At 42.6% G+C, this 13,366-nt stretch overlaps 1 protein-coding gene across 10 annotated transcripts in view; it reads right to left on the bottom strand.

Annotated features, from left to right (window-relative positions):
• Nucleotides 1-13,366, bottom strand: part of mpp7a (MAGUK p55 scaffold protein 7a) — a 359,286-nt gene that overhangs the window by 140,982 nt on the left and 204,938 nt on the right. For all 10 annotated transcript variants that reach the window (XM_052015631.1, XM_052015634.1, XM_052015627.1 and 7 more), the window contains one exon: nt 12,969-13,046. In XM_052015631.1, coding sequence (XP_051871591.1) covers nt 12,969-13,046 — 78 coding nt within the window. The remainder of the gene's footprint in view (nt 1-12,968; nt 13,047-13,366) is intronic.

Here is a 13,366-nt window from a genome sequence, read left to right as displayed (position 1 = left end):
ATTGGCAGCAAGAGTGATGAAATTTTCAGTGCAGGAAGCAGCACCAATGCAGTCATCGATATACTGGAAAAAGTACTGAGAAGTGGGCCTGAGTAGGACTGAAACTGTTCCATGCATCCCCCAGAAAGACAACATAGTTTGGGTCAATGCAAGTGCCCTTAGCTACAAAACTTTGATCTGAAGAAAGTGAGAAGTTGTTCAAAGTTGGGCTAAGTTCATCAACTTTTGCTTTTCAAGGCAAAGCTCAAATTGAACTGCTGAATTTAATAAAATTGCTCAACATTCTAAGGATTTGTACATGAGCAAAAGCATCTTGTATGGAGATTGCTATCCTTTGTGAAAGTGGGTTTCATGAATTGCTGCCTCAGGTTGAGACAATATAAGATGAAATTCAAGAAAATGAAGGAATAAACTTGATAACGGAAATGTCAAATCTATCCAAAATAAAAGGCAGGCTCGAAACAGACTCCAGTGTTCCTTTATAACTTGTTTTAATAAAAATGTTTGATAAAACCCAGGTTTATAATTGGTCTTTTTCCAAGATTTATTAAAATTTTCTGAATTTGCCTTCTGCAGTAGAATGTATTTAAAATGTCCCAATGGACTGAAAGACCTTTAATGTGCCATATTGAAGTGTGTAATGCCAGTTGTTTTTTTTATTTCAGAAAGTGTCTGAATATATTTAAAAAATTGTAAATACTTGGTCAAAGCAAAGTTAAAGTTACTTAAGAAAAGAAACTGTGGGGCATAATGACACAATCCTTATATCCCAAATAGTTTTAAAATTAATGTCTATCTCAAGCTGCTTTGACAGAATTCAAAGGTGTATGGGGAGTTGGGATTGCAGTAAAAATTGATTTTTTAAAAATTGAGCATGGAAACATTGTTCTTTTAATATACGATAATGCATTTAAAACCAGCTTCATTCAGAATCATGCCGTCAGTCTAATCCTGATGACCTGATTTAAAAGAGTGAAATCAATGAAATAAAAGCCTGCATGCGATCTGTTCAGTTGTGCATACAAGTAGTTACTCCAAGTCAGAACAGAGCAACTTTAACTTGTTGTATTGCAGGATACGAGTTTATCAATAAAGGCGAGATAGAAAAATTAATTAGATTCCTCACCACACTTGAGAGAGATGAGATGAGATGAGACATCTTTATTAGTCACATATACATCGAAACACACAGTGAAATGCATCTTTTGCGTAGAGTGTTCTGGGGGCAGCCTGCAAGTGTCGCCACGCTTCCGGCACCAACATAGCATGCCTACAACTTCCTAACCCGTATGTCTTTGGTATGTGGGAGGAAACCGGAGCACCTGGAGGAAACACGCAGACATGGGGAGAACATACTTTTAAAGCAGGCAGTCTTTTAAATTGTCCAGAAAGCTGTTTCAGTTCAAAATTTCAGTTCATGCAAATGACTAAGCTGCTGAGTTACAGTATAAGCAAAATCGCCTGATAAGAGTGAAATAGTTGTTTCAAAAATTGAAACACTCTTTGCCTGAAGTTCAGAAAGACTCTAAAAGGAAAGTTGTGGCCTTAGCACATTAGTGTAAGATAACAGAACTATGTGTCAGACAATCAGTACAAAATGCAATCCAGAAAATGAAAACGGTACAGAGAATTGTCAAGTGATTATTTCCAGTGGGAACAATGTTCAGAGGTGACATGAATTAATGGAACAGAGCAATTTTCAAGGGGTGAACATACACAAAGAAGCAGGACAAGTAGAGAAGGCTTGCTTAAACTTTCATAGCAATTCACTGTGTGAATCAATCTGATGGTGCTTGACTTGGTGAAATTTTACAACTGAGTATTTTGATTTTGGATATCAAGATCCTATACTTCATAAGTAAGGGCAACAGAATGCAAAAGTAAAGCAGTTACTTAAACCCTTCATAAAATATTGTGATTAGTTCTAAGGAGGCTTTCTATTTGTGTAAGGGTGCACAAATGGTACAATTTATAAAGGACTTCAGCTATGTGGAGAGCTGAGAAAAAGCAGTGTTGTTCACTTTCAAGCAGAGAATCTTAAGGGAAATTTGATGGGCACATTCAAACACATTGGTTTCCAGTAAAACCAGTGTCAGTGAGCCACAGGACACAGTTGTGAGGATTTTCTGAAGAGCCAGAGGGAGCACAGAGTACACAGTCAGCTGTTTGACTGGAAATGCTCTGCTTGAGGTGTGGCAGTGGTGGAAGATACAATAACAACTTTTGAAAGTGAATTGGCTGAATACTCGCAAAGGAAAAATTGCTGTCAAGAAAAGTCAGAGAGTACAGGAGTAGCTCTTTGAATGAGTTGGGACCTGCAGAATGGGTTGAAAGCCTCAATGTACTGTATCATTTTATGAGTCCTCTGTATATGGGGGTCGCTCATCCATGAAATAGGCAGAAAGCACTCAGATGAAAGTGCAATGCAAATGTAAGAGGTCAAAGGGAACCATAAAGGGCAAGAAACCCATAAACAGACTCATTTTAAGGGTAAGAAATCCATAAACAGACTTAAAAGGATAGGGTTAAAAAGAGAAATAAGGAAGTAAAGTATGAGAGAAGAACCAGGAACGGTTTCAGTGAAGAACAGTCAGAAACAAAGCATCAATGCTGGGGAAAAAGGAAACACCTCTAGGGCAAGTTGCAAGCTACAAATGCTTCAACAATGTAGAATAATTGTACAATTAAAACACTGAAGTGGAATAATAATTTAACTTCCCATCTCAACACATTTACACTTCTGCAAGTAGAAGACTCTTGAAAAGCTAAAATGAAACACAGGCAAACAATTGAAAGTGAATCTAAAGGAAAAATACAATATCATAATACAAGGTTCACAGCTGCACCACATTAAAATATCTAGCAAGTTTCTATGAACTGTCAACACCCAAAATTGAATAAAGATCTATTTTCTGAAAACATTATTACAATGTACATCACTGAACATGTGCCATGCCATAAGTCAAATACATTCACACTTCATTAAGGTAACACTACAGTGGAGAAAAGATGTGCCATCGTGGTTGTCCTTTACTGCAGGGGCTGGGGGTGCAAGTGAAAGTAACCAGACACAAGTAGCTACAAAACAGAGCAAGGTAAATTACAAAATGTTGTTTGCAAGTTATTTGAATTCCTTATAATACAGAAGCAAAATACATTGAAAATCCATGTGTTGTGAATTATGCAACGAGTGGCTTTGCTATCTCTGATACACATCAGTATCTTCACCGGTTATAAATGATATCCTACTACTCCAGACTGGTGGGGAGGAGTGCAAGAAAGAGAAGGGGGAGGTTGCAGTAAAGGAACAGAGTGAGGACAGCAAAAGGGTTGGAAGGGTAAATGAGAGGAAGTAGAGAGAAGTGAGAGGAAGGAGGGAGAGGACACAGATTAATTAGGGACAGTCAGCATGGACTAGATGTTATATTCACCAACTTGACTGAATTCTTTGAAGGGGGTAACAAGGATCATTCATGGAGGATGCATTTGGTGGAGGGGGATTCCCTCAGCATCAACCCCATTTCTGTCTACAACTGAAACAGGATGGTCAGTGAAATGCTCAAAACTGGGCTTTTACTAATTTTGTTTTTATAACTTGAGTTAGGCCACAGCTTGAATACCAATTACAGTTCTGGTCATTACATTATGGGAAAGATGTGATTGGATTGGAAAAGGTGCCGAGGGAATATATGAAGATGTTGCCTTGACTGGAAAATTATAGCAAGATTGGGTAAACTGGAAAGTTTTTCGTTGGAACAGAGGGGAAGCTTCAAGGCCCCTCATAATTTCATGCAACCTGACTGAGTAAATAAGAAAGACCCATTTCCTTCCACTAGAGTTGTCCAAATTAGAGTGAATGCATTTAAGTTGATTGGTTGAAGGATTAAAGGGGACATGAGGAAAAAATACTTCTCACCCACGGGGCAGTAGGTAGCTCATTACCTGAAAAGGGTGGTCAAGGCAGAAACACTATTTTGTTTAAACAGTACTTAAGATGTGTACTTAGAAGGTGGGATGAGTCTGATAGCTTTCTTTTCCCCCTGGAAGCACAGACATACTAGATAAACTGGCCTCTTATTCTATGTCATAACTTCCAGGATTCTAAGAGGAAAGAAAGTGGGTGGAAATAGGACCATAAAAGTTATGGAGGAGGACAAGGACAATGGGGATTGCTTGTGTGTGTATCCCAGTGAAATTTTGAAACAAGTACTATCCCCTAAAGTCTGAGAATGGATTCTATCCTCCCTAATGGCATTCATTGGGTGCAATGATTGCCTTGAAAGATAGTGAGATATCTTGCAATCACTGTAACAGCAGCATTCAACAGTCAAAAAAAGGAAATTTTTTAAAATTAAAAACAATGCAAACCTCTTGACATTTCGACCAGTAATAAGCAATTGTGGATTTAATTTTGTGATTAAAATCTCCAAAATGAAGTTCTAGTTTCTTCTATTGCACTACAGGCAAGGCTTATTTTCCTTAATTATCCATTTTCAGAAAGCCCTGTTGTAGATGTTTCAAGGAAAACTAATTTTTATAATTTAGTGTAAATAGTTCAATATACAACATCATAAATTAACGGATTCTCATTTCATTCCCTGTGTTGGTCACAAAACATTGTCCATCATCAAGGGGATTTGCTCATTTGGGACTTGCTCAATGATTTCCAGCAGAACCATTAATTCAGCAATAGAGCATATGATTAAGAAGCGAAAAGCCAAAGTGTGTTTTCTTTGTGCTTTCATATGGTATTCCAACAAGTAACATTATTGAGTGATTGATTTAAAAACCGTCCTTCCAGGCCATGCAAGTGTAATCTTTCACAATCCTGAACGGAATTCATGACCTTGCCCAATTCTCATGGAACAAAGAATGGAAGGGAAGAAATTAAAAGAAAAACATCGTTTTGTCAAGTTGCCACAAGGTAACTCCATAGCTGGAAATACCTAGTTTGCCGATACTGTTCACATCTCATATGGTATTTTCCTCCCCTAAGAGCAACAATCAACAATATAATTACGCTACTGCCCACTGTCTACAGAATACTAATATTTTGCCCCAAGGACTCTTAGAACACTTAGTCATACAACATAAACCAGACACTACAGGAAACAGGATAATGAGTTTTAGTGCCACTCGTACAGTGCTGATCAGCAAGTTATTACGAAAATAAAGTAGTCTACAAATTTCAAAGCCAGCAACAAAGGAATTGATGTGAAAAACAAAACGGAAGTGAACAACATCAGAATATGATCAAGAAAGTTCAGCCAGTTGATTACAGAATCTGGTATAACATTCAATAGTAACTTTGGTACTTTTCTCCAATTTCGAGCAGCAATATTTCCATTCCCACAGACCGAGTTGGAGAGGATGCATAATACTTGGTGGTGGAAGTGGGGAAGACAATCTTTCTTGCATCCAGAGCAGTACTTTTGGAATAAAAGTATGAGGTGTCTATCTTTTGCTCATATCTTTTATTTGAGAGGGTGAGACTGACATATTGAGCCAGGTGGGGAGGAATTAACCTGTTCCCAGACTTTGATCAAAATTCAGTTTGCTAAGGTGCACATAAAAACAATGCCAGTTTTTTTTTTCTGCCCATCAGTAATTAAAATTGTGCACCAGCATGCTTCAGCATTAGATTATTTGCATATTACATATTTTTGTATGGTACACACAAGAATGCAGGAGAATATTTTAAGATCATCACTGATTGATGCACATGATTAAATAGTCTTATGAAAGGAAAATCACATTTCCAACACTATAATTCCAAGCAAACTCATTGCCAAACTCCTAGACCTGGGACTCAATACCTCCCTTTGCAACTGGTTCCTTGATTTCCTAATCAACAGACAGCAATCCAGCACAATTATTCTCAACACTGGTGCCCCACAAGGCTGCATCCTCAGTCCTCTACTCTACTCCCTATACACTCATGACTGCGTGGCCAGATTCTGCTCTAACTCCATCTACAAGTTTGCAGATGATACCACGGTAGTGGGCCGTAACTCGAATAACAATGAGTCGGAGTACAGGAAGGAGATAGAGAGCCTAGTGACATGGTGTCATGACAACAACCTTTCCCTCAACGTCAGCAAAACAAAGGAGCTGGTCACTGACTTCAGGAAGAGGATGGTGCACATGCTCCTATTTACATCAATGGTGCTGAGGTTGAGAGGGTTGAGAGCTTCAAGTTCCTAGGAGTGAACATCACTAAACAGCCTGTCCTGGTCTAACCATGCAGACGTCATGACCAAGAAAGCTCGCCAGCGCCTCTACTTCCTCAGGAGGCTAAAGAAATTTGGCATGTCCCCTTTGACCCTCATCAATTTTTATCGATGCACCATAGAAAGCATCCTATCTGGATGCATCACGGCTTGGTATGGCAATTGCTCTGCCCATGACTGCAAGAAACTGTAGAGAGTTGTGGACACAGCTCAGCACATCACAGAAACCAGCCTTCCCTCATGGACTCCGTCTACACTTCTTGCTGCCTTGGTAAAGCAGCCAGCATAATCAAACACCCAACCCACCCCGGATGATCTCTCTTCTCCCCTCTCCCATTGGGCAGAAGATACAAAAGCCTGAAAGCACATACTACCAGGCTCAAGGACAGCTTCTATCCCACTTATAAGACTACTGAACAGTTCCCTAGTACGATAAGACGGACTCTTGACCTCACAATCTGGAGACACAAGAGATTCTACAGATGCTGGAAATCTGCAGCAACACACATAAAACACTGGAGGAACTCAGCAGGTCAGGCAGCATCTATGGAGGGAAATAAACAGTCGACATTTCGGGCCGAGACCCTTCATCAGGACTAGAAAGGAAGATGGCAGAAGCCAGAATAAGAAGGTGGGGGGAGGAGCACATGCAGGCAGGTGATAGGTGAGTTCAGGTGATAGGTGAGTCCAGGTGAGAGGGGGAAGGTAGGAGGGTGAGGGTGGGGGAGGGGGAGGGAGGAGAAGTAAGAAGCTGAGAGGTGATAGGTAGAAGAGGCAAAGGGCTGAAGAAGAAAGAATCCGGTAGGAGAGGGCAGTGGACCATGGAATAAAGGGAAGGAGGTGGGGAATATATAGGCAGGTCATGAGGGCGGGGGAAGGGGGCCACAGGAATGAGGGAAGACAAAGGAGAAAAAGAAGGGCCCAGAGAAGAGCAGAGGAGTTATCAGAAGTTAGAGAAATCGATGTTGAGGCCGTCAGGTTGGAGACCACCGAGGCGAAATATGAGGTGTTGTTCCTCCAACCTACATCTGACCTCATCGTGGCAGTGGAGGAGGCCATGGTTAGACATGTCGGTATGGGGGGTGGGATGTGGAATTGGTGGCCACCGGGAGATCCTTGCTTTTGTGGCGGACAGAGCGAAGGTGCTCAACAAAGCGGTCTCCCGATCTGCGTCGGGTCTTACCGATGTACAGGAGGCCGCACCGGGAGAACTGGATGCAATAAATGACACCCTCAGGTTCACAGGTGAAGTGCTGCCTAACCTGGAAGGACTGTCTCGGGCCCTGAATGGTGGTGAGGGAGGAGGTGTAGGGGCAGGTGTAGCACTCAGTGCTGTTGCATGGGTAAATGCCAGGAGGGTCATCTGCGGGGAGGGACGAGTGGACAAGGGAGTCGCGGAGACAGCGATCCCTATCGAAAGCAGGGAGGGGGGGAAGGGGAAGATGTGCCTGTCATGGGATCCCGTTGGAGGTAGCGGAAGTTGAAGAGAATGATGTGTTGGATGCGGAGGCTCATGGGATGGTAGGTGAGGACAAGGGGAACCTTGTCCCCGTTATGTCGGTGGGGTGGAATGGGATGAGGGCAGACGTGCGGGAAATGGAGGAGATGCGGGTGAGGGCAGCATTGATGGTGGTGGATAGAAACCCTGTCTACCGAAGATAGAGGACATCTCAGATGTCCTTGCAAGTGACTGGGTGGGAAGAGGTATAGTCAAGGTAACTGTAGGAGTCAGGGATTTGTAAAAGGTGTCAATAGTTAATCTGTCTCCAGAGATGGAGGCAGAGAGATCCAGAAAAGGGAGAGAGGTGTCAGAGATGGACCAAGTAAATTTGAGGGCAGGGCGGAAGTTGGAGCCAAAGTTGATGAAATTGACGAGCTCAGCATGGGTGCAGGAAGCAGCACCAATGCAGTCATCAATGTAATGGAGAAAGAGCTGGGGAGTGTTACCAGTGTAGACTTGGAATATGGATTGTTCCAAGTTAAAGTCCAGATACGTGAGTTCAGTAGGGCAGAAGCAAGCAGAAACAATGGACCTACTGGGGCAGTTGTGTTTGTGGATCTTTGGTAGGAGGTAGAAAAGGGCAGTGCAGGGTAGGGGAACTATGAGGTTGGAGACATTAGAGGGGAGATTTCCAGAGGGATGAGGTCAGTGATAGTGCGGGAAACAATGGCCTGATGCTCCTTGGTGGGGTCAAGGTTGAGGGATAAGTAAGAGGAGGTGTCCAAGAGTTGGCATCAGACCTCAGCAAGGTATAGGTCAGTCTGCCAGGCTATAACAGCACCACCCTTGTCTGTGGGTTTGATAGTAAGATTAGGATTAGTGCAGAGAGAGTGGAGGACAGTGCGTTCAGAGGGAAGAGGCTGGAATAGTTAACGGGAGTGGTGAAGTTGAGACGGTTAATATCCCATCAGCAGTTGGAGATGAAAAGATCCAGAACAGGAAGAAGGCCAGGACGAGGTGTCCAAGAGGAGGGAAGCGGGCTTAAGGACGGAGAAGGGGTCATCGGTGGGGGGTGGGGAATCCTTGCCGAAGAAGTAGGCCCTGAGATGGAGGCGACGGAAGGAGAGCTCAGCATCATGGTGGGCACGGAACTTGTTAGCACGGGGGGAACGAAGGTAAGGCCCCTGCTGAGGACAGAATGTTCAGCCTCAGAGGGGAAGGTCAGAGGGGATAGTGCAGACATGGCAGGGGTTGGAGCTGGGGTCAGAAGAAGGAGGAGAGTTAGAGGGGTCAGGGAAAGTGGGGTAGGAGGAAGATGGGAGTTTGGAGAAGTGAGGGGGGGGTCAAGGGGTAGGGGAAGTCTTGAGACACCAGCAGTAGGTGAGGAGTAGTGGTGGAAGCAGAGGAGCAGGAGGATCCAGCGGTGGTGTGAGAAATCTCGGCCTGGATGTGGCAGGGGCCGAGGTTGGAGCCAGAGGCGGCCAGGGCCAGGGCCTGGAGGTGACTGGAGCCGAGGTTGGAGGTTGGAGCTGGAGCTGGAGGCGGCCGGGGCCTGGGCCTGGGCCTGGGGGTGGCCGGAGCCAGTGATGCTGCACCTGCTGAGTTCCTCCAGCATTTTGTGTGTGTTGACCTCAGAATCTACCTCGTTTGACCTTGCACCTTATTGTCTACCTGCACTGCACTTTCTCTGTAACTGCAACACTTTATTCTGCATTCTGTTATTGTTTTACCCTGTGCTACCTCAATGCACTGTGTAATATATTGATCTGTATGAACGGTATGCAAGACAAATTTTTCACTGTACCTCGGTACATGTGACAATAACAAACCAATTTACCAATTTAACATACGTACTGTAGATTTCTTTGAAGAGAAAACTCGCAAGAGAGATGAAGGGAAGCCAATGGATACAACATAAGTATAATGGATATCCAAAATATATTTCATAAGGGACCACATAAAAGATTACTGCACACTGTGAGGGTTCATAGGGATCGGAATAATATACAATGGATAGACGATTGGTTAACAGAAAAAAAACAAAGGGTAGGGATAAGTGGTAATCTTCAACCTCACAGGCTTTATATAATGGGGTGTCATAGGGATCACTGCTGGAACTTCAACTATTCACAATTGACATTCATAAGCTGGATGAGGGAATCAAATGCAATGTATCCATGCTTGTTTTATTAACGTGTGGATATATTGCATTTGATTCCCTCATCCAGCTTATGAATATCAATTGTGAATAGTTGAAATTATGTTGCAAATAGGACACATACATTTCATACATTGGTGAAGTCAGTGGGCATAAAGATCTCAGACAGGGTATATAGAGGGAAAATGTGATGTTGTCCACTTTGGTACTAAGAATAGAAAAGCAGAGTATTACTTAAATTGTACAAGACAATCAATGTGTTCAGATAGACCCGTGCCCTTGTACAAAAAATATAAAATTGGTGTGCAAGTAGATCAAGGAATTACAAAGGCAAATGTAAGGTATGAAGACAACTGTACAGTGCTTCAAAGAGATCATACCAGCAGTACTGTGTACAGTTTGGGTCTTTTCATTTAAGGAAGAATATACTTGCCAGGGAAGGATTGTGTTGATGTTCATGAGATTGATTTCTGGATGAGGCTGTCATTTGAAGAAAAATTGAGCAGAAAAGGTCTGAATCTTCTGAATTCCAGAGACTAAAGAGGTACTTGTGCTGGAACATATAGTATTTGAAGAGGTCCTCATAAGGTACATGCTGCAGAACATGCTGGAAAGATTCAGCAGGTCAGGCAGCATTTGTGGAAAAGGAAACAGAGTTAATGATTCCAGTTAAAGACCTGACAGTGAACTGGGGAAGAAGGAAAACATGTTAATTTTATGTTGCAGAGAGGGTGGGGGAGGGAAGGATAAGACAAAGGAAATATCTCCAATAGAGCCCAGGAGGCTACGGGGATATGTTGAATGTCATGCTATTGATGGGAGAATTAGAGAGAGGGAAAATGAACAAAAGGTATGATATGAGGACAGTTAGAATGTGAGAACTCAAAGAGGGGAACATAAAAGTTGTGAAATGCAGGGCTGTGGGACATGCCTTGCAGATCAGGCTGTGCCAATGGAGAGAGGTTCATATCACAGAGAGATAACCCACAGCAGAAATGGCCAATTCTGATTCAGTGAAAATGAGTTACCTGAAGCTGGAGAATCTAATACCGAGCGCAGGAGGTTGTAACGTGCCCAGTTGGATAATGAGGTGTTGTTCCTCAAGCAGATATTGGGCATTGTTTGAATAGGGCAGGAGGCCACAGACAGATGAGTCAGAGTGGAAGTGGGGCGGAGAATTCAAGTGGCAGACAACAAGGAGCTTGGAGTTATCTTGAGGACTGAATGCAGGTGCTCTGTAAAACGGTTACCCAAACTGCAATTGGTTTCTGCAATGGCGAAGAGACCACATTGTGAACACTGAAAGCACCACACCAGATTCGAAGAAGTGCAGTTGAGTTGCTGCTTCACCTGGAAGGATTGTTTGGGTCCCTGGATACTGGGAAGGCGTGGTAAAAGGACAAGCATTGCATCTCCTGCAGTTCCATGGGAAAGTGCCATCAGAATGGACTGGTTGGTAGGGATGGATGAGCAGACCAGGGAATTGTGAAGAGAATGGTCCTTTGGGAATGGTGAAAGCAAGGGGAAAAGAAAGTGCATCCAGCAGGGGGATTTCATTGAAGGTGGCAAAAATTCTGAAGGATGAGCTGTTCAATGAGGAGGCTGGTCAGGTGGAAGGTGAGGCCCGCAGGAACTCTATCCATGCTCTATCCAGGAGGACTGGAGGGAAGAGCAAAGATGCAGGAAATAGATGAGATGCCATCAAGGGCTCTGTTCTGTATGGTAGAGGGGAATCCATGGTTCAGGAAGAAGGAAGACATTTCAGAGGCACTTGTGCAGAATGTCTCATCGTTGGACCAAATTCCAGGGAGACAGAGTTACTGATAGAATGGAATGGAGTGCTTGCAGGGATCAGGGTGAGAGGAAATATAGTCAAATAGCCATGGGAGTCTAGTAATGGATGCTTGTGGCTAGCACATCCCAGCACAGCTCAGGCAGATACCTGGATCGGCATGGACGAGTTAGGCTGAAGGGCCTATTTCCGTGCGGTATAACTTTATGATGCTTCAGAATATTGAGTCATTATAGTATATCCAAAGCTATTAGACTGCAGGGAAGTTGAGGATTTTGGAGATGGAGCAAGAAAATTGAGACCAAGCTGAAATCAACCAGCACAGGGGTGGCACAGTAGTTCAGCAGTTAGTGCTGCCTACTCACAACTCCAAGGAACTGGATTTGATCCTAATCTCTGGTGCTGCCTGTATGGAGTTTGCACATTCTCCCTGTGATTGCATGGGCTTCCCTCAGGTGCTCTGGTTTCCTCCAACATCCCAAAGACATGCTGGTAGGGTAACTGGCTGCTGTAAACTAGCCATTGTAAATTAGCCATTAGTGTAATTAAGTAGCATAGGAATCCAAGGGTAGTTGATGGACACGTGAGAGAGAATACATTGCACAAATACACAGATATAATAATGGGATTGCTCCCTGGAAACCAGTATGAAGCCAATGGGGCAAATAGTCTCTTTCTGACTTATAAAAAAGATCCAAGGTGTGACAGAGCAGGCCAAGGTAGCTGTATGGCATTCTCTTACTTCAACTTAATCTGCTTCTTTTTGGTTACAAAGATATGCTCATGCTGCGAAAGCATCTTGAATCTGCCTTCAAGATCTAGGTAATAAGCAATATCTAAGGCATTTAAGCAGTTAAACTGAAGTAACTGAGAACAACTCAGTTAACACTTACAATATTAATCATTCGCAGCAGCATGGTCAATTTACGAAGGAAAAACCATAATAAATCATCCAAATACTCGAAGTAGAGCTTATACAAGTTTTACTGCAGGCATTCCTCATGCCCCACTTCTATCACTATGTCTGTTTGTATTTCACTCGAGTTAGTACATTTTAATAGGTCTTTATTTTTGTCTGTTTTTCATGTACTGCCCAGTATTTTCATAGTTCTCTGTGCTCCTCCCTTAAGGATTTAAATGTGCTTTTCAAATTAAGCAACACTTGTATTTAACATCGGTAAAGCTTTCAACTTCTCCACTCTTTCAACTGACATATAATAAAACAAGAGAATAAAAATGTACAGCTCCATTATAAAAGAAAGTGACTGATCTAAGTATTAATTCCATACAGACACTTTGGATGTGTTTATACCCAATGATCTCACCATGAAGATGAAGAACACTTACATCATCTGCCAAAGTGGCCGCATTCTGAAGAACGGGTGTTGGGCTCTGCCTCTCATAATGCTGAAGTTTTTCATGGATCTGGAAAGTAATCACAGAAGGTTTAATATAATTTATCAAGCACAAAGGAAACAGAGCAATATGATCTTACTGAACAAACACAATAGCAGTTTCTGGAACAAAAGCAAAAATATTCATGGAAACCTAGAAGTTGGACACATAATGGCAATTCATCATAAATTTCTCCAGTGGAAATAAAAGTTTAGCGTACATATACAAATCACCTGGAAAAAATGTGGAGAATGCAGTGTAATCACAAATGAATTTTACAAGTTACAATACATCCATCCAAAATTATTTGAGAGCTATTTGAAATAGCTTCAAATATTGAGGACATATTT

Source organism: Pristis pectinata, chromosome 5, assembly GCF_009764475.1.
Source record: "Pristis pectinata isolate sPriPec2 chromosome 5, sPriPec2.1.pri, whole genome shotgun sequence".
Classification (NCBI taxonomy): domain Eukaryota; kingdom Metazoa; phylum Chordata; class Chondrichthyes; order Rhinopristiformes; family Pristidae; genus Pristis; species Pristis pectinata.
The sequence above is the reverse complement of the archived record's forward strand: the minus strand, read 5'-3'. Positions and strand labels throughout refer to the sequence as shown.